The 24,224-nt window shown below is 58.3% G+C and overlaps 3 protein-coding genes and 1 long non-coding RNA gene across 5 annotated transcripts; 3 read left to right on the forward strand and 1 right to left on the reverse strand.

Annotated features, from left to right (window-relative positions):
• Positions 1-590: 590 nt before the first annotated feature.
• STX5 (syntaxin 5) lies at positions 591-8,074 on the forward strand. Its single transcript, XM_075005042.1, has 12 exons — positions 591-719; positions 1,411-1,472; positions 2,737-2,947; positions 3,057-3,127; positions 3,413-3,468; positions 3,806-3,876; positions 4,081-4,197; positions 4,350-4,406; positions 4,516-4,597; positions 4,814-4,914; positions 5,009-5,130; positions 5,366-8,074. Exons 3-12 carry the CDS (start codon positions 2,756-2,758, stop codon positions 5,523-5,525), a joined length of 1,029 nt encoding a protein of 342 aa, XP_074861143.1. The 5' UTR covers positions 591-719; positions 1,411-1,472; positions 2,737-2,755; the 3' UTR covers positions 5,526-8,074.
• Positions 8,075-11,296: 3,222 nt separating this feature from the next.
• On the forward strand, positions 11,297-22,724 carry NXF1 (nuclear RNA export factor 1). Of its 2 annotated transcripts, none has more exons than XM_075006179.1 (21): positions 11,297-11,438; positions 11,840-12,053; positions 12,412-12,577; positions 12,860-12,943; positions 13,223-13,327; positions 13,640-13,720; positions 14,293-14,362; positions 14,458-14,546; positions 14,663-14,770; positions 14,853-14,962; positions 16,661-16,697; positions 16,789-16,857; positions 17,040-17,095; positions 17,266-17,373; positions 17,828-17,886; positions 18,162-18,277; positions 18,498-18,540; positions 18,687-18,759; positions 20,311-20,493; positions 20,589-20,649; positions 21,739-22,724. In XM_075006179.1, exons 1-21 carry the CDS (start codon positions 11,408-11,410, stop codon positions 21,775-21,777), a joined length of 1,902 nt encoding a protein of 633 aa, XP_074862280.1. In that variant the 5' UTR covers positions 11,297-11,407; the 3' UTR covers positions 21,778-22,724. The 2 variants fall into 2 exon arrangements, with proteins under 2 accessions (XP_074862280.1, XP_074862282.1); XM_075006181.1 differs by having other exon boundaries at positions 17,831-17,886.
• On the reverse strand, positions 18,817-23,204 carry LOC142019372 (uncharacterized). The gene is made up of 4 exons (XR_012647045.1): positions 23,169-23,204; positions 21,475-21,608; positions 20,086-20,236; positions 18,817-20,001 (listed from the first exon to the last, which is right to left on the reverse strand). It is a non-coding gene; the product is annotated as an uncharacterized LOC142019372 (long non-coding RNA).
• TMEM223 (transmembrane protein 223) lies at positions 22,879-24,220 on the forward strand. The gene is made up of 2 exons (XM_075006184.1): positions 22,879-23,253; positions 23,723-24,220. Exons 1-2 carry the CDS (start codon positions 22,938-22,940, stop codon positions 24,013-24,015), a joined length of 609 nt encoding a protein of 202 aa, XP_074862285.1. The 5' UTR covers positions 22,879-22,937; the 3' UTR covers positions 24,016-24,220.
• The last annotated feature ends 4 nt before the right edge of the window (positions 24,221-24,224 follow it).

The following is a 24,224-nucleotide window of genomic DNA, read 5'->3' on the forward strand; positions in this document are numbered from 1 at the left end:
TGCGTATTCCACACCTCATTTGCATGTTCTAATTTCAAAAGAAAGCCAGTGTAGACGCTGCTCTTTCGAAAGTAAACTCATCTTCGAAAGAATCCTTCTTCCCTTTATTTAATGGGAAGAAGGATTATTTTGAAAATGGGGTTTACTTTCAAAAGAGCAGCGTCTACACTGGCTTTCTTCTTTCGAAATCAGAATATGCAAATGAGGTGAACATGCACATTTATACCTCATTTGCATGTTTGATTTGCCTCATTTGCGTGCCTCTTTCGAAAGAGCAATGCAAGTGTAGACACACCCGAGAGGAGTAGGTTGGATATGAGGAAAAACTATTTCACCAGGAGGGTGGTGAACACCGGGATGTGGTGCCTGGAGAGGTGATGGAATCTCCATCCCTAGAGGCTTTTAAGTCCTGGCTTGACAAGGTCCTGGCTGGGATGACTTATTTGGGGTTGATCCTGCTTCAAGCAGGTGGCTGGACTAGATGAACTGCTGAGGTCCCCTCCAGCCCTATGACTTTAGGACTCTATAATCTGCTCCCTGCCGGGGGTGACCATCACGATACTGCGCATGCCCGGTAATTCTGGTGAAACCACTGCCCTCGCCTTGCCCTTACTGGGGGCTCGTCGGCGGCCGCTCGCGCAGGGCTGGGCGGGGGCGAAGGCGGGAGCGGGGCAGCCAGGGTGTGCGCAGCGGGGGAGAACTCCCTGCTGGGAGGCCAGGTAAGGGGCGCTGCGGGAGGGTCCCCGAGGGCAAAGGGGCAGCCCCGGCTGGGCACAAGGGGACTGAGGCACCGCTCTGTGCGGACCTGGGGCGCGGGGGGGGGGGTCGATGTGACCAAGAACAGCCGCCCGTGTTCCCCTCGCTGCTAACGGGACAACTCGGGGCGGAGGGTGGGGGGGCACCAGCACCCGCGGCGGGGAAGTGCCGCGTTTCCCAGGGCTGCTCGGAGGCGCCGGTTCTCCCACCCGGCGGCGCCTACCGCGGCCCCACAGAGCCGCCGAGCGAGCAGCGAGCGCCCCGGGCAGCGAGGTACTCGTGCTGCGCTCAGCCACCGCCGCTGCTCCCGACGCACCGCGCTCGGCCGCCGGCGAACTCCTGCAGTCCCAGCCAGCGGTCACCAGCCACAACCGGCAGCCCCTTCGCACCGGCGGGCCGGGACGTAGGGCCCCGCGTCGGGGGGCCCCCGCTCTGGGCCGGGGAGGCGCGTGAAACACCCCCCCTCCCCCCAACCACGAGGGGCGACGGCCGCCGCCGCGCGCTGAACACGCAGGCAGGGGCCGGCCCGCGGGGCTCAGTAGGGCACGGAGCCGGCGAGACCCAGCATGGCCCCTTTAAACAGCCACTCGCCGGGCAGGGGGCGGGGCACGTCTGCGTGGCGCGTTGACGTCTTACGTGAGGTGTACGTGGCAGTGACGTTGTTCCCGGCCGGCGGGGGGCGAGACGGTAACGACCAAAGCTACAGACGCGTCTCGGTGAGTCCGCGGGGCCTGGTCCCCTTCCCTCTTCTCTGCGGGTGGGGGTGGGCCTGGCTGGAGCAGCGCCGCCTCTACGCATTCCCTCCAGGCCCCCGTCCCCTCCCCCCTCCCCCCCCAGCTCTAGGCTCCCGGAGCCCCTCCCCCCCATCTCACCTCTTGCCTCGTCCCCCCGCCGCTCCCCCCACCCCCGCCGCCCAAAGCCTCCTGCCCGGACTCCCCGCCCTGGGGCCGAGCGGTTAGCACGGGGAGCTGGGGGTCAGGACTCCTGGGTTCTCGCTGTGCTGGCGTTCTGCGCCTCATTCCCCGTCTCTGTGTAATGGGCTAGCGACACGGCCTGTAATGCCGTGGGGCAGCTCTCACCAAGCGGCCCGACGCACGGGGTGGGTTTACTGCCGGGATAGTCCATAGACAGACTGTGGGCTGAGTCTGGGCCACCGCTTGCTTCCACATGGGTCACAAAATCTCTACTACTTGTTGTGGCGGTGGGAAAGTGTTGCTCAGGAGACTGGCCCTTGACAGGAATTTGGACCTTCACAAAAAGAATTGACCCCTGTCCACAGCGCCACGGAGGGACCCAGGGGTTTGTTTACTCTGGGTTCTGTGTGAGAGCTCTTCCCCCAGGTCCACCTCTTCCTGTCTCTGCTTGCGTGTGTCACTAATGACCTGCTGCCAGGATCCCTGCCTGGTGTGTGGGGAGCTGCCGGTGGCCCTTGAACAGTTTGCATAGTGGGGGTGCTGAGAGCCATTGAACTACATGTGATGGAAACCACTTAAAGGCAGAGGGTGCAGGTGCATTTCCAGCACCTCTGGGAGCTCCCAGTGCCTGTCACCAATCATCATCATGGTAGGGCTTGGCTGAGGCTGCTCATATGGGGACTGATCCTCACTCAAATCTGGGACAGAATAGCGTCTGCAGTTGGGTGAGGGATTTCTTCCTGCTTCCTTGCCTGGCTGTTCCCTTGCACTGTGGGCCCCACAAAGCATTCTTCTCTCTGAACTGCAAATGAATTGGCTTAGATCCCTCTTTGAGCTCCTTGGAACCTTGATCCCACCTGGATCCTGCATGTGGGGCTGCACCTGGAGAGAGCAACTAGGGATGCCTTGGAGCCACCTAGCCTCCTTGCTGCGGTGATGGGAGATGAGTGGGCCAGGGGATGATAGTGTGTGTGCTTGTGATAGGGAGGGAGAAGAGGCTGATGGGGACTAGCAAGGGGGAGAGTGTTCTGCCATTAACTGAGCGCTTGGACTCCCCTCTCCCTAGCACCAGGTTATGAGCCTCAATGAATACGAGAAAACGCCACGGCTCTAAGAACACGGATCAAGGCGTTTATCTGGGGCTGTCGCAGACACAGGAGCTGCCCCTGCCTGCTGTCTCCACTGTTGCCTCGTCCCTGCCCTTCCCGGACACCATGTCGTGCCGCGATCGCACCCAGGAGTTTCTCTCTGCTTGCAAGTCCTTGCAGAGCAGACAGGTGAGTCCTCATTTCCTGGTGGGGGTGTGTGTGTCAGGCCTGCTGCTTGCTAGTTTGGGGGATGCCGAGGCCCAGAACACCTGAGGTCATTATGTGTGCCTCCTTTCAGAATGGGCTGCAGCCGAACAAACCTGCCCTGAATGCCATGCGCCAAAGGAGCGAGTTCACCATCATGGCCAAGTGAGTGCGTTCAGTGACCTGGTCTTGGAGGAGGGCTGGGCCAGCCAAGGCTTGGAGAGGGAGCTCCGCAGCTGAGGGTGTGTGGGGCTGACTTAGGATCAGTGGGCAGGGAAGTGATCATGTGGGATGGTGAAGCAGGCAGTTGGCCTGGGATGGGCGTGGGGGAGGGGGTTGTTGGGGTGGGAGTAAGGAGAGAGTGCCCTCCTGGTGTATTTAGTGAGCAGGCTCCAACTGGGTGAACACAGACCCTCCCCAGCTCTGGTCTCCCATTCTGTTTTCTCCCAGGCGCATTGGGAAAGATCTCAGCAACACCTTTGCCAAGCTGGAGAAGCTGACTATCTGTGAGTGGGGGTCAGGGCAGGAGGGGGCAACTGGGGGTGTGCGGTCCCATATGGAGAGGCTGGGGAGTTGACGTTGTTTCTCGCCCGTTTCTAGCCATTGTGAACTCGAGACACAGACTTGCCTCACTCGGCTGGGTTAGGCTGTGGGGCCCCTGGGGAAGGGAACTGGTTATGGCCCTGTGTGTGAGTGGGGTGGCTAGCTCTGACCCTGGGGGCCATGATAAAACAGTGCACCTGCAGTGGAGGGAAGGAGCTGAGGTTTCTGTGGGTTGGCCTTGGGGCTTCCCCATCCCCACTGCCTGCTAGGCCTCCCTGTGACTCCCCTTTCTATCTTCAGTGGCCAAGCGGAAGTCCCTATTTGATGACAAGGCGGTGGAGATAGAGGAGCTGACCTACATCATCAAACAGGTGAGCGGGAACTGGGCTTAGCACCTCCTGGTGGCTGCAACAGAGACGGCCTCTTTATTTGCAGGGGTGGGATGGACAGGAATGCACGGAGCTGGAGCCTGTGTGCGGCAGCCTCAGCTGGGTACGAGCCAAAGGGCTGCCAGCTCCTGGGAAGTGGGGTCAGGAGGGGCACACACATGACACTGGAACACCTCACCTCCCCAGGACATCAACAGCCTGAACAAGCAGATTGCCCAGCTTCAGGAGATTGTGCGGGCCAAGGGCAGCCAGAGTGGGCGGCACGTGCAGACCCACTCCAACACCATCGTGGTGTCACTGCAGGTGAGGAGCGGGGCTGGAAGAGCCAAACGTGGGGAGTGGGCAGCGTGCCGAGTGGTGGGCAGATGGATTTTGGAGAGGGCTGTTCTGAGCTGGAGGGGGAATAACTGAGCTGCTCCTGTCTGCATTTGGACCTTTTACTTTCTCCCTTTCAGTCCAAACTGGCCTCAATGTCCAATGATTTCAAGTCCGTACTGGAGGTGAGAACGGAGGTAAGATCTGAGTCCATTCCCGGTTGCCCTCCCCCGGAGGAGAACTAGCATATTGAGAGGCTGTCTGCCCCCGTCTAACCCCTGCTCCGATCTCTCCTTGTTCCCCTAGAATCTGAAGCAGCAGCGGAACCGGCGTGAGCACTTCTCCCGCACCCCAATGTCCACCCTGCCCCTCACTGCTGGCAGTTTGGGTGAGTCCAGAGCCCCTTGCCTGGGAGGGATGCTTGGAGGAAGGAGGTTGCCCACTGTGTGGGGGTATAGGTGTCATCTTCAAAGGAAGGGAGACCAGCAGGTAACTTCTTGTGTAGAGGCAGGGCTGGCCCTTGCCTCTTGTGCAGAGACGTGGGGCTTGGCTGCAGGATGCCACAGTCTCCAGCAGGCATGACTGCCTTTGCTTCTCTCTGCAGGTGGTTCTGCGATGCTGCAGGATGAGCCCCAGCGGACAGGGGATGTGGCCATTGACATGGACAGCCGGACGAGCCAGCAGCTGCAGCTGATTGATGAACAGGTGCTGGTGGGGGGAGATGGGGAGGGGCTGCTCCAGGGACAGGACGGAGGGATCGGGGGCTGCCCCAGGCACTGACTCCCCTTCACTGCTGTAGGATTCGTATATCCAGAGCCGGGCGGACACGATGCAGAACATTGAATCCACCATCGTGGAGCTTGGCTCCATCTTCCAGCAGCTGGCACACATGGTGAAGGAGCAAGAGGAGACCATTCAGAGGTACCAGCTTCACAGGCCTGAGTGGGGAGCTCCTGCTCCCTTCCCTGCACCTCTAGTGGGGGCCTCATCCCCTGGTCCAGCTTCGGACAAGCTTCTCACATAGAGTGGTGGCCGTCTGAAACCCACTCACTTGGACAAGAGCCATCTCTGTCCCACCCAGAGCCTGGAGCTAGGCCTGGTGGGTGGGGGAGCTCAGGGCCCCGTCACTTCAGTATTTCTCCTCTCCGCCCTGCAGGATTGACGCCAACGTGGAGGACGCTCAGCTGAATGTGGAGGCTGCGCACTCTGAGATCCTCAAGTACTTCCAGTCAGTTACCTCCAACCGCTGGCTCATGGTCAAGATCTTCCTCATCCTCATCATCTTCTTCATCATTTTTGTGGTGTTCCTGGCCTGAGCTGTCCCCTGGCGCTGGCCCTCCCACGGCACCTGGAGCCCCGCCCTCCCTCTGGCAGAGCCGCTTGTGGAACTGTGTGAGCCAGGCTCTTAGTTCTCTCCCAGCTGGGCAGCCTGGTGCCAGAGGGACTCTCCCTCCTCACGCTGTGACCCATGGACTCAGCTACTGCTCTGGGAGTCCCCAGGCTGGATGTCCAGGACTGAGCAGGGGCAGGCGGGTGTTTTGGTTCCCGTGTATGATCGCGCCAGGACCCTGCAGCGAAGGGCACTGACTCCCACGTTGGAGTAGCTCCAGAGCTGGGACTCTCACCAGAGCCCACCTCTTCCCTCAGATGGGGCTTCGCCTTCCGCTCTCACCAGCTGTCTGCAGCCAGGACCGACTGCCTCCACCCCGCACTCATCGCCTAAGAATTCCCTGGGGTGCATGGCGAAGGGCTCACCCCGGATGTGCCTTTGCCAGCCCTGTGGGACATCGGCTGAGTGATCGGTTCGCCCCGTGCCCTCCACCCCCAGTTTATTTTGTGTATTTAAGTCTCCCTTTTCCCATCCCTATAGGGCTGCCCTGAGCATCACCCCCCAACTCTGCACCCCACCCTGGCCACGTTGGTGCCAGTGTAGCTGGGGCTGGCCCTGGCAATGGATAGGCCCATCTGTGCAGCACTCAGTCCCGAAGAAGAGGTGGGTGTGTCTTTCTTCCTGCGTGTTGCTGCGCTGTTGCCTATGTAGCACCACTCGCTGGCCTTGGCCAGAGCACTCCCCCTGTGCTGATAGCCCCCCCGGGGAGCAGCACTGAGCTCCTTGCACCTGAGCTTTGGTTGTGCTGAGAGCAGCAGAGCTCAGTCCCCTCCCCGGGCTCCCAGTAGGAAGCTGGGTGTGGTTCTTTCCCTTAAGCTCCCAGGAGGTGGTGGAGCAGGGGGCCCCCTCCCCACCTCTCTGTGGTCTCGCTAAATCCCAGCCCCGTATGCGATGGTGCTCTTTCCCACAGCAGAGCGGGGCGGGGCTGGGGCCTTATTCCTCCCCCACAGGCATTCTCATGTTGTATCCTGACCAATGGCTGGTGTAAATAACCCTGCCCTGGTGAAGTCCAGGGCCTTATGGGACTGATCACAGTGACTGAGATGACTCTACTGTGACCTTACCCTCCCCCAAACCCCTGATTTTTTTTTTTTCCCCCACAGTCACCTGGTCTTAACATTCCAATGTGGGTGCTGCCCCTTCTAACCAATAAGAGCCCCTCTGCAGTCAAGCGATGGGCATAGACCTATGTCCAGTGGGGAAGAGGAGGCAACTTAACTTGCCTTTTCCTAAGGGGGAGGGATGGATGCAGAGTCAGTCTGGAAAGAAATTAAAGCTTGACTGTAACTCAGCCTGCTGCTGGCTGTGTCTCTCCTGCACATTGGCCCCTGGGGCTGGCACGAGGCTGGGGAGGAGGGATACCCCAGTTATCCTGGGTTAGGGGTAGCAGGAGGTCACATCTGCCAAGCTGAGGCCTTTGCACTCTGGTATCCTACCTGAGAAGCTTTTGGGGGGACCTGCTGGATCCTGCGCTGAGCCTGCTAACCAGCTGGCCAGAGTTGGACAGTGCCCTTTAGCTGAGAAAAGTTGGGAGGGGAAAGACTGGGGCCACACCATCCTCTGCAGCCTCGCAGAGCTCAGTGTGCCCTGCCCTACCACCTGGGTCAGCTGGGTCTGGCCCTTGGGGGCTTGGATGGAAAGAGGGAAAGGGACCTGGGCTTGGCTTCCAGGTGGAAGCTGCAGGATCACTCTCCAGGAGTGGTAACAGGAGAGGAGGGAAAGCACTAGGTTCTCCCTTGGGCTGAGCTGAAAGTAGCGAATGGAGGTGAATTGTATATAAACCAGTTGCTGGGGTGGAGGTAACAGAACTGCTGCTAGTACAGTAATTAAGAGCTGCTGGAGGTGTGGGGACCAGGAGAGGGCCAGGCTTAGTGGGAACAATTCAGTTCTGTCTCAGCGCATCGGGCGTCAGAACCAGGAAGGTGCAAATGTGAAAGGAGACTCTCCTTGCAGGGAATGGGTGGAAGGATCCAGGCCTTTGGGTTCCCCAGCTCACTCCTGTTTATTGGGGTGTTAGTGTTATGACAAGTCCTATAAACCATGGCAAAGTAGGTGCCAAAGTTTCAGAATAACTGTGGCCCAGCCTGTTCTCCAGCTGTTCTGGTCTCTGGGCAGAGCCCCATCATAGAATCCTAGGGCTGGAAGGGACCTCAGGAGGTTAAGAAGTCCAGCCCCCTGCCTAAATCAGGATCAACCCTAACTAATCATCCCAGCCAGGACTACGTCAAGCCGGGACTTATAAACATCTAGGGATGGAGATTCCACCACCTCTCTAGGTAACACATTCCAGTACTTCACCACCCTCCTGGTGAAATAGTTTTTCCTGATATCCAACCTACATCTCTCCCTCTGTAATTTCAGGCCATTGCTCCTTGTTCTGCTGCCTGTCACCATTGAGAACAGCCTCCACCCTCTTTAGAGCCCCCTTTCAGGAAGGTGAAGGCTGCTATTAAACTTTGGTTTGCACCCTCCTGATTGGAGTATTAAGCTTTACACTGAGGTATCTCCAGCAAGCCAGTTTGCCTTAGGGCCAGCCCCTGATGGCTATGACCAAGAGCATTGCCAGCAGTTACAAGTGACCGGGCTTCTCCTTAAACTCCCATATTCTTAAGGTAAAAGTGTAACAGAACAGTTTAGGAAAATGAAGATCTTCGAGGCATGCTAACAATGAGATCACCCATCTCATTTATGGGACCCCAGTGGGCTAAAGTATTCCAAACTGTTCCACAAGAGTTGAGATCCCCCTGAGGGTATGTCTACCTTGGGATGTGGGTAGTGCAATAACTCTATTGCTGGCAGGAGAGATCTGATGATTTAAAAAAAAAAAATGCTCCAAATGGATGGTGGTAGCTGTATTCCCAGTGGTAAAGTGCTGTCTATACTGGTGCTTTTCAGCCTTAAAACTTTTATCACACACAGGTTGTGTCTACACTGGTACAAATCTTCAAAATAGCTACGCTAATGGCCATTACAAAGATTACTAGCACTAGTATTAGCACGCTTCCAGCCCCAGCACTTCAAAAGCACTGCTTTCGAATGCCCACAGCTACAGAGGGGTCCTTTTTGAAAGGACCCCGCACATTTCAAAATCCAGAAGAATAAGGGGATTTTGAAATGTGCAGGATCCTTTTGAAAAGGACCCCCGCGTAGCTGCGCCAAGCCGCAGGCGTTCAAAAGCAGCGCTTTTGAAGTGCCGCGGCTGGGAGTGCACTAATGCTAGTGAGGCACTGAATATTCAATTCAGTGCCTCATTAGGTAATCTTTGAAATGGCCATTATGAAGATTGGTACCAGTGTAGACACGGCCAGGGAGTCTTTTTCACACCCCTGATAGTTGTGTACAGGGCAGTGTAGACACAGCCTTAGGCACATCTGCTGGATCAGTTTACCTTTGTGGTGCAAAAACCCTTTGTCTCAGGAAGTGCTTTGCTGGAGATGTTGCAATCTAAGATTGAAACAATTCATGGCGTTCATCCCGTAGGGTACTGGTTCCTGAAGCAGCTGTGGAATGCTCCCTCCATAGAATACATACAGTCCCCGGTCCCCAGTGATGCGTAAGGCATTTAATGCATTAATTGTGGTCCCCAAAGATACTGCCTGGAGTATGCATTTTGTTTGTCAGGGATCTCTTGTAGTTAGGGCTCTGGAAAGTGTCCATCTGACAAGTTGTTCTGGTTGGGGAGAGGGGGAAGGATGTGTAGGACAGCTCAATAGTTAAGAGTATTGGCCTTGTAAACCCAGGGTAGTGAGCTCCAGCCTTTCAAGGATCTGGGGCAGGTTACATTAAAAAAACAAAACAAAACAAAAAAACAGTCGGGTGGTGATAGTCCTGCGGGGGTTTAGACTCAATGACCTCTCAAGGCCCCTTCCAGTTGTATGAGATACATATATCTCCATGTTGCAGCCTTTTGTTTCAGGATTCATACCTCCCTCTTTTTCTAGCCCTACTGTATTAGTTTGTGGTGGTAAGTGTCAGAGGGGTAGCCGAGTTAGTCCATATCTTTAAAAACGACAAGAAGCCTTGTGGCACCTTATAGACTAAGATATTTTGGAGCATAAGCTTTTGTGGGCAAAGACCTACATCTGATGAAGCGGGTCTTTGCACACGGAAGCTTATGTTCCAAAATATCTGTTAGTCTATAAGGTGTCACAGGACTCTTGTTGTTTTTGTGGTAGTCATGGGAAACTTTTGTTCAGGGCCCTGTTGTGCTGGTACTGCACAAACAGATCAGAGACAACCCGTGCTACAGTGTGTTTACAATACTGCCTATTTCAAGGGTTAAACATAAGTATGAATTTGCCCCCATAAAAATCACCAGATTTCTATTTCATAAAATGATTGGTGGTGGGGTGGGGGTTGATTTCTTTGTGATCTGGTTGGCAACAGCTTACATCTTTTCTCTCCAAGACCGGGGGGCTAGAGCCTTGAGAGTAATTTTAAGTGAAAGTTGTGGTTCCCATGTGATATCCTGCCTCTAGGGACTTTAGAAGAAACAGTGCAAAATAGGGTCAAAGGGCAAGTGAGGAAGAGCTGTCCTACTCATTCTTCCTGGGTGCATTTACCTTATAGCTAGGCCACACTCTCAGAAAACCATCATCCAGCATAGTCTGTCAAACTCTCACAGGGAACACACAAGAGGAAGACCTCAGATGAGGTGAAGATCTGCTGACGTTGAAGGATGACAACTGGGGTCAGCTAGAAGTTTTGTCCCAAGACAGATTGAAGTGGAGGAGACTTGTAGATGACCTGTGCTCCATGTGGAGTACAAGGGTTAAGTAGTAGTAGATCTACTTCATCCCCAGTGCAAAGGGTATTATGGTGTCACAATGAATAGAAGGGTACAGGCCTGCAAGTTGCTCCTGTGCCCATAAGGAAGGCAGGACCTTTGGTCACAGCTGTGGCCATAGTGGAGAGGTGGGATCATAGTACTCCCCATGCCTGCTGAAACTGCGATGTGTTCACAGGGGTGGTCCCAGGGACTGGGGTTGCTGCCTCAAGAACTACAGCCAGACTATGGCGCTATACCTCATAGAGCTGGAATGGACCTTCAGAGGTCTTCAAGCCCAGTCCTGTCCCCTGTACTCACAGCAGGACCTATCACCATTCCTGACGGATTGTTTTAATGGATGTGCCCCAGCTGGCCCCCTGAAGGATGGCGCTGACAACCCTGGGTTTGGCTGGCCAATGCTCAAACCACTGAGCTACCCCATACCACGCAGGACTGGAACCCAGGACCTTTGAGGTGTCAGGGGAGAGGGCCAAAGCGAGATGCTCTGAGTAGCTACTGAGATGCGGGGGTTACCCTGCTACACACTTCATGAACACATCTGATAGGGCGAGCTCCCAGCTGCCGCAGACCAGGCTCGAACCGGGGACGTCGGAAGAGCTAGCCCTGGGGACTCCCTCCCAGCAGCTACAGAAAGGGAAGAGAGGAGGCGCTTTGGAGCATGCGCAGTATGGCTTTCTCTGCCGTTTCGAGCGGCACGTTTTTCTGAGCATGCGTAGTAGCTCCACCGCTTCGGGAGCAAATCGGGGTGGGGGGGGCGGAGTTCGGCGCACGCGTAACCTCTCCCGGCGGAAAGCGTTTGAAGCGCCGTACGCCTGAGCCGCCGCGCTGCGCGTGCGCAATGGCTTGGGTTAGCCCACCCACCGCATGCGCACGCGTAGCTCGGCGGCTCAGGTTGTTTACGCATGCGCTCGGGCAGCCGAGCCGAGCGGTGGAATCGGTTGTCTGGTTCCCCGCTCGGTTAACTCCTGCGAGTCTCTTGCCCCGCCCAGCGGCGGCGGCGGCGCGCGGAGCCGCGCTCGATGGCAGAGGAAGGGAAAGGGGGGTACAGCGGTGAGGGGCTGGGTGACGCGGAGGGCTGTGCCCGAGGCCTTTGGGCACGCGTGGGGGCGGGGCCTTCGGGGGCGGGGGCTGGGGTCTTGGGGGGCCTGTGCAGTCCCGGCGGTAGGGCTGGAGGGGGGTTGGTCTCCCTTGTGAGCTAGCTGGGGAATGCCCGATCCCTGCCGCCTGGCCCAGTGCGGGGGAGGCCAGGCTAATGAGGGACTCGCGGGGGTGGGTGGAGCTGGGCCCCCAGGCTCGCAGGGGAGCGCTGCGCTGGGAGTCAGGCACGGTGCTCTTTCTTATGCAGCGCCCGGGAGGGTCCGGGTGCTCGGGTAGGTGGTTTGCTTGTGTGTCAGGCATTTAAGGAGGGAACGTTCGTGGATGGTGTCGGACGAGCCTTCTGTTCTGCGCAGAGCATGATGACCGCGTGGGTGGCGCAGGTGGGAGCGGGGGGTTCCCCGCGAGGAGGAGGAAAGGCCGAGTCCCCTTCCGAGGCAAGATGTACAGCGACGTGAGCCACCGCGCGTGGAGCCGAAGCGGAGCAGGTCACAGCCCTTCGGGTCAGCTGGAGGAGGGCGATGGAGATGTCCCCATGAGCGATGCCCATGACAGCCCTCGAACCAGATAGTGAGCGAGAGGCGCTGTTGGCAGCGTGTGTGACGGCGCGGCGCTGGGTGGTGGGGTGCCAGTGTCAGTCAGACCCCACTGTGGGGGACTGCGCGGTGCAGTTAGGGGGATATTATTGGGTGCTCTGCTCCAGGGAGCACCGGCTCCATTCTAGCCCTTGACTGGGGAGCAGGGAAAGTTATGCTGGTTTTCCTGCTGGGACTAAGTAGGGCTTCTGTGTCTGGAGGCTGCTGCAGCGATTTTATCCCAGTGTGGTGTGTACCACAGGGGGTCAAGCAGGTATTTCTGGGTCCATTAGCTTTCAAGGTCTCCCCACTCTGTGATTTTTATGCTGAGTTTTCGTCTCTCCGTTTCCCAGTTCTCCCTATGGGTCGCGGCTGAACAGACGAGGAGATGACTGGCACAGCCGGGGCCGGGGAGGTGCCACGAACATCCAGGTCACGGTGAAGCGAGAGCTTAACCTCCAGGAACGGGAGGAAAGCACAGCTCGCGAAAATGTCCGGAGGAGATGGTACAAGGTCACAGTGAGTGCTGGCGGGAGTAGGGAATGTGGCTAAATCCCTACCCCTATCTATTGCAGGTCACCTTGACACCCTGCTCCTCTGACTTACTGAAGGAAGCAAAATGTCTGGTCTGACTGCTGGGTTTGTGGCCAGCAGTCACCTCTGTGGCAGTGGGAAGGGATGGACTCTGTTGCACACTGGTTGATGTGCCCATGGGGCTGCTCCCTGAGACCTCCCTTACAGTCAGCCCCATAGTTTGCTGCCAGCATATAGGCTTCTTATAAATGCCTTTTTTTCCCCTAGATTCCTTATGGAAAGAAGTATGACAAGTCGTGGCTTGTGAGCTCCCTCCAGGAGGTGTGCCGTGTCCCCTTTACTCCAGTGGAGGTGAGAGCTACACTGGGATATCATACAGGGAGACAGACAGGACCTTTGGGTTTTATCCCAGTCTCTGGGAGGGGAGAGGAGCCTAGTGGTTGCAGCAGGAAGGCCCAAAAAGTCAGGACAGACTACTGAGCTCGCTTCCTGCTTCTGGTAGACTTGCTGTGCAGGCTTTGTGAGTCAGTCCTCCTCAGCTTCCCCAGCCATGGAGCTGCAGGGATGGGAGTGCCTGTGGACAGGGCGTGAACACCAGGGCTTGCTGACTTGCTTGTCTTCTACCCTCAGTTCCACTACGACCAAAGCCGGGCCTGCTTCTACGTTGAGGATATGATGATAGCCAATGCACTCAAGCAGGTGTCACGCAAGCTCGTAGATCGAGACAACTACAAGGTATGGTTCCCCCTCGCCTGGGCCATTCTGGAAAGCCCCCCCCCCAGGTGAGGGAGGGACGAAATTCCTCAGACTGGCCTTGTTCTTGCCTTTCCCAAGGGGACTCCTTGGGCCAGGCCTGATCCCTGCTGTTTTGTCTAGATTAGCATGGGAACATGGCCTGTGTCCGATCCCCTCATAACCTGATGGACACTTCTCAGCACCGCATAGTCCCTCCTCTGTGGTACCTCCCCGCCCCCCAGTGTGTTGACATCGGCTTCCTGCCCAGTACTGGCTCTTGCTCCTCCCTGAGCCGGATTGTCTCTCTTCCAGGTGGTGCTAATTGTCCACCACTCATCCCCACCCCTGAGTGTCAGGAAGGAGCTGAAGCCGGAAGAGATTGAGCAGCTGAAGGTGAGTGCTAGGGGGTAGCTCTCCTGTGCCCCCTGCTGGGCTCTGCAGGGAGGCTCGCTGTGGTGTGGAGAGTGCTCCAAGCCCACATCAGCTCTTGGGAGCGCTCTGGGAAATGGGTCTGTTTCCTGTTGGGGGCACTGCTGGTGCATACTGAGAGCGAGGGACGTGGGAGAGAGAAACTTGTCTGGCTTGTCACATTGCAGTGGGCCTGGGCAAAGCATCCTCAAGACTCCACCCTGTGGCTCCAGCACGAACCTCCCTCTTGCCTCTGCAGTCCCCTTCTGGGGTGGGTGCGAGGAGCCAGGCAGGGAAGGAAGAGGCTGTGCTCCTGTGTCCCCCTCTCCTCCTGTTCTCTCCTCCAGGCCACTGCTTCCCTCTCCTCTGTCCTCCCTGCTCCACTTGCTGTGGTGTGGACGTTAATTAGCTCTGGGCCTTGATGCAGGAAGCTCTCCCCCAGCTGGCTCCCATCGGACACTTGGGAGCCAAGCAAAGGACCTGCCTGTCTGCTTCAGCTCTCTGTTGCTGGGCTTTGCAGACCAGTCCCCTTTGACCCATGGTGTCTGTGCTTTCAGCTCACTATGAGTAAGAGATATGATGGCTCTCAGCAGGCCCTGGACCTGAAGAACCTTCGCACAGACCCAGGTGTGTGTTCTCCTGGCAGGGGGTGGAGCTGGTACTGAGGATGGGGAGGGGACGGGGCCATGGCCTGGTGTGCTCAGCCTGGGTGTCTCTTTCAGACCTGGTGGCACAGAACGTTGACATGGTGCTGAACCGACGGAACTGCATGACGGCCGTGCTGCAGATCATTAAAGATAACATCCCAGAGGTGAGGCGTGGGGAAGCTTCCTGAGACTTGAGCTGGGTGCTTGGGGCCCTACCACCCTGCTGGGATGGGGAGCTGCGCCTTGGACTCCTGACCCTCTGTCCCCTCTGCAATTGTAGCTGCTCTCCCTGAATCTCAGTGGCAATAAGCTGTACCAACTGGATGACCTGGCGGAGCTTCCCCACAAAGCCACCAATCTCAAGATCCTCAACCTGTCCCGCAATGAGGTAGGTGCTGCCAGCGTCCCTGCCTCGGCCTCGTCTCCCGTGGCCTTGTGCTCATGTCGTGCCCCTCTCCTGCTCTTCACAGCTGAAGTCTGAGCGGGAGCTGGACAAGGTGAAGGGGCTCAAGCTGGAGGAATTGTGGTTGGATGGAAACTATCTGTGCAACAATTTCCGAGACCAGTCCTCTTATGTCAGGTCAGTGGCAGCCTCTGGGGCCTGTGGATGACCTGGCCTCAATGGCTTGGCCTGTCCCTCCCGGTGGAGGGCAATGCAGCGGAACAAAGATGCCACCCGGATCCCGGCCTGTCTTGCCAGTGAACTCAGAGATGGTGTCTGTTGTCCTGTTCCCTTCCCTGACTGTGCTGAGGCTGTGGGGCCTCCTAGGCGCATGGGACCTGAACGCTGCACAGCTGATGGAAGTGGTTTCTATTTCAGCCAGTTTGGAGCCCTCTCCCCTTTCCGCACAATGCTCCTGTTCCCCATAGTAACCCACAGGTCCTGCCTCTGCTCTGCTCTGCTCTGCTCTGCTCTCTTCGCCTCGCCTCGCCTCTCCCCCTCCTTCCCTCTTCCCCTTCTTCCTCTTCCTCTCCCATCCTGGGGACTGGGACTCCAGGCCGCACAGCCTCTTCAAGCTTCCCTGCTCCTACGCTGGCCATGGGAGATGCACTGTTCTCATCTGCTCTCCCGAGTCACTCACAAGAGGGGCTTGTTGTCTCTGTCCGAAGATGGAGTTTCAGGGGGTTGCCCCTGCCTATCGCTCTGCACCACAAATGCTCCCGGAGCTGTTGTGATGGCCAGTCCCTGCGTCCCCCCCGGTTTGGCCCTCAACGATGGCTGGTTAGCCAGAGACGGGTAAGATTCCTCACGGGAGGAACAACCTAAGACAGGCACAGCCGTGCAGTGGCCAAACCAGACCGCACGGCGGTCAGCGCAGAGGGGTGCTCCTGGCGGCGGGGCCTGGCACATACCACGTCGTTCTCTTGTGCTGTGTGTGAGCAGCTGCACACAAGCCCATCAGCGGCCCCAGGTCCTGCCATGGCAGCGGGCATGGCAAGGGCTAGCTCGGAGCAGGAGCAGGAGGCCTGGGCTTTTCATTGACCAGAATGCTGCATTCTCCAGAGCGAACCTCCCTCGAGCCTCTGCAGCCCCTCTCTGGGGTGGATGTGAGGAGCCAGGCAGGGAAGGAAGAGGCTGTGCTCCTGCGTCCCCCTCTCCTCCTGTTCTCTCCTCCTTTCCTCTGGGCCACTGCTTCCCTCTCTCCTCCCCTCCTCTGTCCTCCCTGCTCCACTTGCTGTGGTGTGGACGTTAATTAGCTCTGGGCCTTGATGCAGGAAGCTTTCCCCCAGCTGTAAGTTGGTTGCAATGACGACGGTTCCATGATCAGTGGGAATCCATGTTCTCTCCCCCCGCTATCCTGCCCCTGTCTTCCCCGCCCCACCCCCACTCTCTCTCCTCACTGGAGATTAGCCGCATAGGTGAGTAAGAGCCAGGTAAGTGTGGAGCCCTTCAGCCATGCCGCACCAGCCCCACAGCGTTCCTGGGCCTGTAAATTTGCCTAGGCTTCAAGATCTGGGGGGGGGGTGGGGGGGAAAGATGAATGGAGTAAAGCCCTGGTCTCTTCCTCCCCCACTTGGCGGAGAAACCTTGGGGCATTTGTTTTGTTCCTGCCACTCAGCCCCTTGGTGATGTGTCCCTGCCCTGCTGGGGCAAGAAGAGGGTGCTGCATTGGGAAGCGGGGACTGTGGTTCTGGGCTCGGGGCAGCTCTGTTCTAGGGCCTGCGGAGTCAGTGCCAAGGGGAGGGGGGTGGGGTCAGAGGGAAGGAGGCCCCAGAGGGGTCAGGCTGGGCCCTGATGGCTCTGCCACCTCACTGATTCATGTCCCGTTTCTGACAGCGCCGTCCGCCAGCGGTTCCCGAAGCTTCTGCGCCTGGTGAGTGAGCTGCGCTGAGCGGGGGCTGCCCCGTTCGAGACCTGCTGCTGGGGCCCACTCTGCTCACTGCTCTCCCTTTGCCTCTCTGCAGGACGGCCACGAGCTCCCCCCGCCCATTGTGTTTGACGTGGAAGCGCCCACCACCCTCCCTCCCTGCAAGGTAAAGGGGCCAGGGAGTGGGGGACTTGGAGCAAGGCCACTAATCACTGGTGGGCGGGCTGGGGTGCAGAACGGGGCTGGGCAGAGCCAGGCAGGGCCTGGGGCTGGGACAGGGTATTCTGGGGGGATGGCTCCAAGCCAGGGCACTAACGGGTCCATTCTCTGATCCCCTCTTCCCCCCAGGGCAGCTACTATGGCTCAGATGACCTGAAGGCACTGGTGATGCGCTTCCTGCAGCAGTAAGTATCTTGACATGGGGATGAGTCCGGGAGGGGGCGTGTGTATCTGTTCCAGTGTCACGGGTGGGGGCACAGGGCAGTCAGGGGTTAGGGGAGCTCCGAGGTGGGATAATGAAGTGGCTGCTCTAGCAGCACAGCCTCCCTGGGCTAACTCGCTCTCTCCCTGGCAGGTATTACTCTGTGTACGACTCTGGTGACAGGCAGGGACTGCTGGATGCCTACCACGATGGGGCCTGCTGTTCCCTCAGCATCCCTTTTCTCCCCCAGAACCCCGCCAGGTATGTCCCCTAGGGCTTAGTCCCTGCCCTCCTGAAGAGCATCCCCGCGGTGAACCCAGAGGCCCAGGTCCTGTTCCCAGCATAGGAGGGCTGGGGGTGTGGGGCTGGGAGTCAGGACGCTTGGGTTCTATCCCCAGCTCTCGGGGAGAGTGGTATCTTGTGGCTAGAGCCGGGGGGGGGCTGGGAGCCTGGGTTCTGGGTTTTCTCTCTGGCTTGACCCCAGTTCACAGGGTGTCCTCAGGCACCTCCTTTCCCCCTGTGTGCCATTTCCCTTCTGCTAATTGGGGCTCGTCCCTCTCCTGCCCAGCAGGGCCAGACCCCCTCTGCTCCCATTTGTAAATCTCAGGGAGCCGGGTAAGGGAGGAGCTTTTCATTACACTTCACTGTGGGGCTGGTGGGGCACAAGCAAGGGAGCACCACCCCCAGCTCCTCACTGGACTTCCCTTCTTCACAGAAGTATCCTGAGTGAATACTTCAAAGGCAGCAGGAACGTAAAGAAACTCAAGGACCCCAGTAAGTGCATATGGGGAAGGGGGCTGCACTACCCTCAAAGCGGCACTCCTCTCTGCGGGCTCAGGGCAGCTACTGCCCGTTGGGAAGATGAGCTGTGGCTGTTCAGGCTGGTGTGGGGCTTTTGAGTTGGTTATGCTCAGGGTAGATGCCCCCCCGCCCGCCTGTGAGTGACCAGCTCAGACTTGCTGCAGACTCAGGTTGGGGTTTGGAGGGGCAGAGTTGAGGGTGTGGTACTTTGGTGCTGTGACCGGGTGGGGTCTCACCTCCCCCTCCAGCTCTGCGCTTCAAACTGCTCAAGCACACAAGGCTGAATGTGGTGGCCTTCCTGAACGAACTGCCCAAGACCCAGCATGACATTAACTCCTTTGTGGTGGACGTCTGCGCACATACGGTGAGTGCCCTGCCCCCGGCTGGGCTGAGCTGGGCTGCAGGGAGGGGGAATGGGGGCAGTGCCCCCACGCCAGGGGAAGGGCTGGCTGGCTGCAGGGGACTGGAGGAGCAGAGGGAGGCGGAAGTCACTTGGTCCATTGGGGAGGGCAGCACAGGTACGTCCCCTGGGCTGTGGGGATGGTGAGGGGATGGCGTTTCAGTGACCCCCTCTCCTATTGCAGAATACGCTGCTGTGCTTTGCTGTCCATGGGGTTTTCAAGGAAGGTGAGTGTCCAAAAGCCCCCATCCTCCATTTCTCAGCGCCCCTCGCTCCTTGCACCTCTCCTGGCTAAGGACATCCTGCCCCACCCCCGGTGGAAGGCCCTTTGCCCGTTCCCATTCACAGGGTTCTGCTCTCTCTCTCTCTGCAGTGGAGGGCAAGTCCCGGGATTTGGTTAGAGCCTTCACCCGCATGTTCATTGCTGTGCCAGCTGGCATCACAGGGTAAGTGGGGAGAAGGGGGCACTGAGGTTGGGGGTGGGTGGAAACGCAGGAGGGATCTCCATGGATGTGCTGCAGTAGAACAGGCTGGAGGCTGCTGTCCCTAGGCAAAAGGGTCAATAGCCTTTCTTCCCCTGTGTGCCCAGCCTGGAGGTGGACGGGAGATAGTTGGGATTCCCCCCAGCAGTGCCTCACCCCCATGTGTGTGGAGGATGGACAGAGGGGATCCTTAGCACCTGCTTAGTTCCCGGGGTGGGGGATGGCAAATAGATGGCAGTCTTCCTCCCTCTTCCCAGGGCGTGTGCAGAAGGGATGGGAATCCCCACAGTCTGTTGTCCTCAGTTCTTGTGGGGAGGGAATCCCTCAGGTTGCGTGTGTGTGGAGGAGAGATGCGAATCCTGGCTTCTTTCCCTTCACTTGTGGGCTCTGAGTGGGGGATGTATGATGGGTTGGGCCCTTCGGTGCCGTACCCTAATGAGGTGTGACTCCACTGAGCCTGTTTCCCTGCCACCTTAGTCCTCCACTACCCTCCCTGTCTTTTCTGTGTCAGAGACACTAGCCTGCCGCAACCCAGCCCCCAGGTCTGGGCTGGCCCCCAAAGCTGCAGCTTTCCACTGCAAACAACACAGCGAGATACGTGTCTCCAGCGCTGAGCTACCCGGCCCCAGTAGGGCCCAAAGCCTCGCATAAACCCCTTATGGACAGCATAAGCTGGTGAAATTCTCTGTCTCAGTATAAGGAGCGAGATACACAGACTCCTTCCTTCTCCCCTGCCCCAATATCAGTTACTTACACTGGGTTTGTTAATAAACAAAACTGACTTTTTGAAGTATAAAAGGTAGGATTTGAAGGGGTCTTGAGCATGCAGAATCAAGTAGGTTACTAAGCAAAGGAGAAAACACACATTGAGCTTAAGACACTAAAGAAACTAGTTACGTGTACTATCTCGCCCTCAAGTAATCATTGCAGACTAGGCACCCTTCCAGTCCGGTCCACTTCCTTCAGTTCAGTCTTGCTTGTTTCCAGTACTCATCTCTGGTGGGGTAGCCTGGGAGAACTGACAACCAAGATTATTCCCTTGTTCCCCACCTTTTAGGTTGATTTTGAAAGAGGGGGAATCCTTTTGAGTTCAGTTTAAACTTTCCCTCTGCTTCTGTGGAAAAGTACAGCATCCACGATGGAGCCCAGCATCAGGTGATGTGGCCACTTGTCTTGGTGGGACTCGCCACAGACCCTCCTTCTAGGCTTAAGGGAAAAACAAATCTATTCAAAGATTGTTGTCCTGAGTATTGGGCCATTAGTTCCTTGAGTATGACTAACAGGCCTCACCTGGTACAAGTACCTCAGTAACACAGGCTTATACTTCATATTTCTAACTTCAAATACAGGAGGGATGCACGCACACCAAGAAGCCTGTTCAGTAGATTACAAGCTTTCCAGTGATGTCTCACATAAAGCATAGTCCAATTGTGTCATATTCCTATAAAGAATACAGAACACTTTGTCTAAGGCTGGGGATTCCCCAGTGCCTCACTCTCCCTCCCTTTGCCACAGGCTGTGCATCGTGAATGACCAGCTGTTTGTGCGCAAAGCAAACACGGAGGAGATCCGCAAGGCCTTCGTGATGCCGGCCCCCACACCTTCGTCCAGCCCCGTGCCCACGCTGTCGGCCGAGCAGCAGGAGATGCTACATGCCTTTGCCATGCAGTCTGGCATGAACATTGAATGGTCCCAAAAGTACGTAGGCCCTGGGAAAGGTTGTGGGGACGGGCAGAGGGGGTTGTGCTGCCCTCTGGCCATCGCTTGCTCATTGATAGTCTCCCTCTGCCTAGGTGCCTCCAGGACAACGACTGGGACTACAGCCAAGCAGCCCAGGTTTTCACCCAGCTCAAGGTGAGCCTGGGTCTGAGCCTAAGGCCCTCCCTGGGGGTTGGAAGTCTGACTCCTGCACCAGGGGAGGGGAGGAGTCAGGGGCATGTTCATTCCGTGCTCAGAGATTGAGGGCAAAATGGGGCCAGGAACCACCGTGGTTGCCTTGGCCCTTTTTATATCCCCACAAGGATCTTCTCTCCTGGGGCTGTGTTCTGCAGGAGCCTGGGCTGCCTCATTCTCTCATAGGCCAGGGGACTTTGCATACCTCCCCACCCCTCTGCAACATCTCTCAGCTCCTGTTTGCCAGCAACCAGCCACTGGGAGTTGAGCGATTTTGCTGGGGTTGGGGGCTGTGTACAAAGCCTCTTTCCACCCCTTCAGCCCAGATCCATCTGGAACAGCGGCTAGTCACTTTGAGCCAGCTGGGGCTGCTGGTAAGTAGGGAACTTGTCTGAGAGTGCTGCCTCCTGGCCAGAGCCTGCCTCTAGCACCCCAACTCCCTTCTACAGCCCTCCCCTGGCCAGAATCCTCTCCTGCACCCCAATCCCACCCCCAAGGCTCCCACCCAACCCTCTGCACACACCCCTCCCCTAGGGCACAACTCCGCCTCAGACCCTCTACCTGCATCTATACCTCACCCCCAGGGCAGAATCCTCTCCTGCACCCATGTCCCCTCCCAGGTGCTGCATCCCAATACCCTACCCCAGGTCACAACTCCATCCTTCACCCCAGCTCCCTCACACCCACACCTGCACCCCACTCCTCTACCTTGAGCCTTTCTGCATCCAATCTCTATCCCAGACCCCACACTCCCCCCATAGCAAAGTGCTGCTTTGGAGCACTTACCAAAATCTGGGGAGTGGCCCCTTCTCCGTGCCCTCTTCCACACATCTCCTCCCCTAGGCACAGGAAAGGACAGCCTGGGGGAGGAAAGCCTTGGGGCTAGGAGGAGGACTCCTGTCCACACCCTGTCCTTGGCTCTGGAAGGGAGGTGGTATCAAGTGAATGGGCGAGTGGCTGGGAGGTAGGGGGTTCTATTTGGCCTCTTCCTGGGTGCCAGGGCACTGTAATGCTCAGAGTCCGAGTGACTAGTTCCTTGATCTCTTGCAGACAGAGGGGAAGATCCCAGAGGTGGCGTTTCTCAAGTGAGCAGCGACCCTGCAGTTCCCCCATGGCTGATATTTTATTTTCCATGACAGTTTTTGTAAATAAATGCAAGTTTAAAATAACAAAGGTGGGGGATCATCGCTGGGAGCAGCCATGGGGCCTGGACTCTCAAAGGGGCAGCCCCTGCAACATGCCCGTGGACTTGGGGGTGATGCAGATGGTTCAGGCCGTGCTGCCCTGCCTCCATTTCCAGCCACAGAGGAACCAGGAGAGAAGCAGATGCTGCTGGAGCAGCTTGGAGGACAGAGCCAGGACTTTTCACGTGGAGGGGAGAAATGACTTTTTAAAATGTTTTTAAAATGAGTAGTTCTAGGAGTGGCTTCTGGGCCCAGGCTTGCGTGTGCTACTCATAGACACCACATCTCACTTTCCCTGCAGCCAAGCCAAGCTGGCCTCACACCTCAGCCCTGCTGGGTTGCAGGCCCCCCTCCCTTAACTTGCACTTTCCTCAGGGGAAAAGCAGCCGTAGGGGCTTGGCGATGTCTCCCTGAGGCAGGCAGAGCCTGAGAGGGGCAGAGCAGGTGCTGGGCAGGCCTTTGCCCCCTGCCAGTCATCTCTTGGAGCTGCTGTGCAGGTAGGTGGAGCACAGCTGTAGGAATAGGACAGGGTTTTCCAGGGGTGCTGATGCGTTGTGGTTTTTGGGAGAACTGGAGCAGTTACTGTTCTCTTCTATGGAGGACTGGGTTTGTCAATGGCCATGCTCCACTTTGCCCCCACCCCAGGGGCCAGGATGGTCTGCAAGAATCCCGGGGGGGGTGACTGTTCATTTCCCTGCATCTGCGGGAGCAGATCTTGTTTTCACCCTTTTAGGAGGTGCTGGGGCATTTGGCTAAAGCAGATGTGTGGGGCAGAGCTGGGCCCTGTTGCTCCCCTCTGTGGCTGTGCGGGCTGGGGCCTGCATGTTCAATAAAGTGTTTGTCAGGCTCTGGGCTGAAGGCTACGTTGGATGCATCCCCCATTAATCCCAGTCACCCCTCCACACACAGATCCCCGCGCACACCCCCACGCGAGCCCAGTCACCTCCAGGGCTTCCCCGCGTTCTCCCAGCCGCGCTGCGGCTTGGGGGGGGCGGGGCTCTGCCCGACGGAAGGAGCCGCCGCTCTGACTACCAGTCCCAGACGCCCCCGGGCGGCAAGGAAGCGATGGCGGGGGCCGGGCAGCTGCGGCTCTGGGGCCTGCGCTGCTGCACGTGGGGGTCGGGGGTCCCCTGGGCTCGGCTCGGCGGCGCGCGCGGCTCGGCGGGCCCGGCGCGGGGGGCGTCCCCCTTGGACACGCGCGTGCCCCGGGACGTGCTGCTCTTCCGGCACGAGCGGGGCCGCTTCTTCCGCCTGCTGGGGCTGTTCTGCGCGGGGCAGTTCGCGTTCTGGGCCTACCTGGCGCACCTCGCCCACAGCACGCTGCGGCCCGCGGCCTCCGACAGGTGGCGCTACGGCTTCTCCGTGTCCTGCCTGGCCGTGGGTGAGCGAGCGCGCCAGCGCGCGCGGGGCGGGGCGGGAGGGGGAGCCGGACCGGGTTCCCGCCGAGCTTTCCTCCCACGTGCGCCCGCCGCTGGATGGGGCCCCGCTCATTGGCTGGGCGGCGCCGCCAACGTTCTGCGCACCCTGGCGCGAGGGGTGGAGCCATTGCGCAGCGTGAGCCCCGGACCCGGCCGTGGGACCTCCTGCGGGGGGGGGGGCAGAGGCCGGGGTGGGAGCTGCCTGGACCCTGGGGAAGGGGGGCCGGGCGCCGCTGAGTGGTGTCACCTCCCGCCGGTGGGAGTCGGGGGAGGCCGCCGCCGGCCCCGCCGCTGCCCTTTTCCAATGTGTAGTTCCCTGTAGCCCCGCCCCGGGCCCCCCTCCAGTTTTGCAGCAGCCCCAATCCCAGCCCCGCAGCCAGCGCTGTCTGGAGGAGGCTGATGGCGCCTGGGGGGGTCCTCTGTCCTTTCCAGGTTCGCTGATCGTGGCTGCCGGCTTCGTGTACTCGCGCCGCTATGTGTGGCAGGTGGTGCTGCACCGGGGGGCCCGGGACGTGACCCTCAGCACCTACTACCCCTTTGGGCTGAGCTCGTCCTTCACCGTACCCCTGCGCCAGGTCTCCTGCACCTTCCACCGTTCCGAGGTGCCTGCTGTGATTCCCCTCAAGGTCAGGGGGCGGCCCCTGTACTTCCTGCTGGACAAGCAGGGCCGGTTCTACAACCCCCAGCTCTTCGACCTCACCGTGGGGGCTTACAGGAAGCTGTGACGGGGAGACAAGGGCGCTGGAGGGTCCTGGGAAGTGGCTGCTGGGCAGCTGAAGAACACAGACTGGGGGCAATGGACAAGTTCACACCACTCCCCCGTCCGTGCCAGCCTCCCACCTGGACAACAGGGTCCACCCCATTGAGGGGCACATTATGGCCCCGGGGTATGGGGCTCTGCTTGTGTGTGCTTGAAATAAAAGTGAAACTGTGA

The sequence above is a fragment of the Carettochelys insculpta genome, chromosome 11 (assembly GCF_033958435.1).
Source record: "Carettochelys insculpta isolate YL-2023 chromosome 11, ASM3395843v1, whole genome shotgun sequence".
Classification (NCBI taxonomy): domain Eukaryota; kingdom Metazoa; phylum Chordata; order Testudines; family Carettochelyidae; genus Carettochelys; species Carettochelys insculpta.

Bases quoted from the DNA above. Each gene is read 5' to 3' on its own strand.
- TMEM223 (XM_075006184.1), top strand. From the start codon at position 22,938: ATGGCGGGGGCCGGGCAGCTGCGGCTCTGGGGCCTGCGCTGCTGCACG. The intron at 23,254-23,722 runs GTGAGCGAGCGC...TGTCCTTTCCAG, and splicing joins CGTGTCCTGCCTGGCCGTGG to GTTCGCTGATCGTGGCTGCC.
- STX5 (XM_075005042.1), top strand. From the start codon at position 2,756: ATGAATACGAGAAAACGCCACGGCTCTAAGAACACGGATCAAGGCGTT. The intron at 3,877-4,080 runs GTGAGCGGGAAC...TCACCTCCCCAG, and splicing joins TGACCTACATCATCAAACAG to GACATCAACAGCCTGAACAA. The intron at 4,407-4,515 runs GTAAGATCTGAG...TTGTTCCCCTAG, and splicing joins TACTGGAGGTGAGAACGGAG to AATCTGAAGCAGCAGCGGAA.
- NXF1 (XM_075006179.1), top strand. From the start codon at position 11,408: ATGGCAGAGGAAGGGAAAGGGGGGTACAGCG. The intron at 20,494-20,588 runs GTACGTAGGCCC...CCCTCTGCCTAG, and splicing joins AACATTGAATGGTCCCAAAA to GTGCCTCCAGGACAACGACT. The intron at 20,650-21,738 runs GTGAGCCTGGGT...GATCTCTTGCAG, and splicing joins AGGTTTTCACCCAGCTCAAG to ACAGAGGGGAAGATCCCAGA.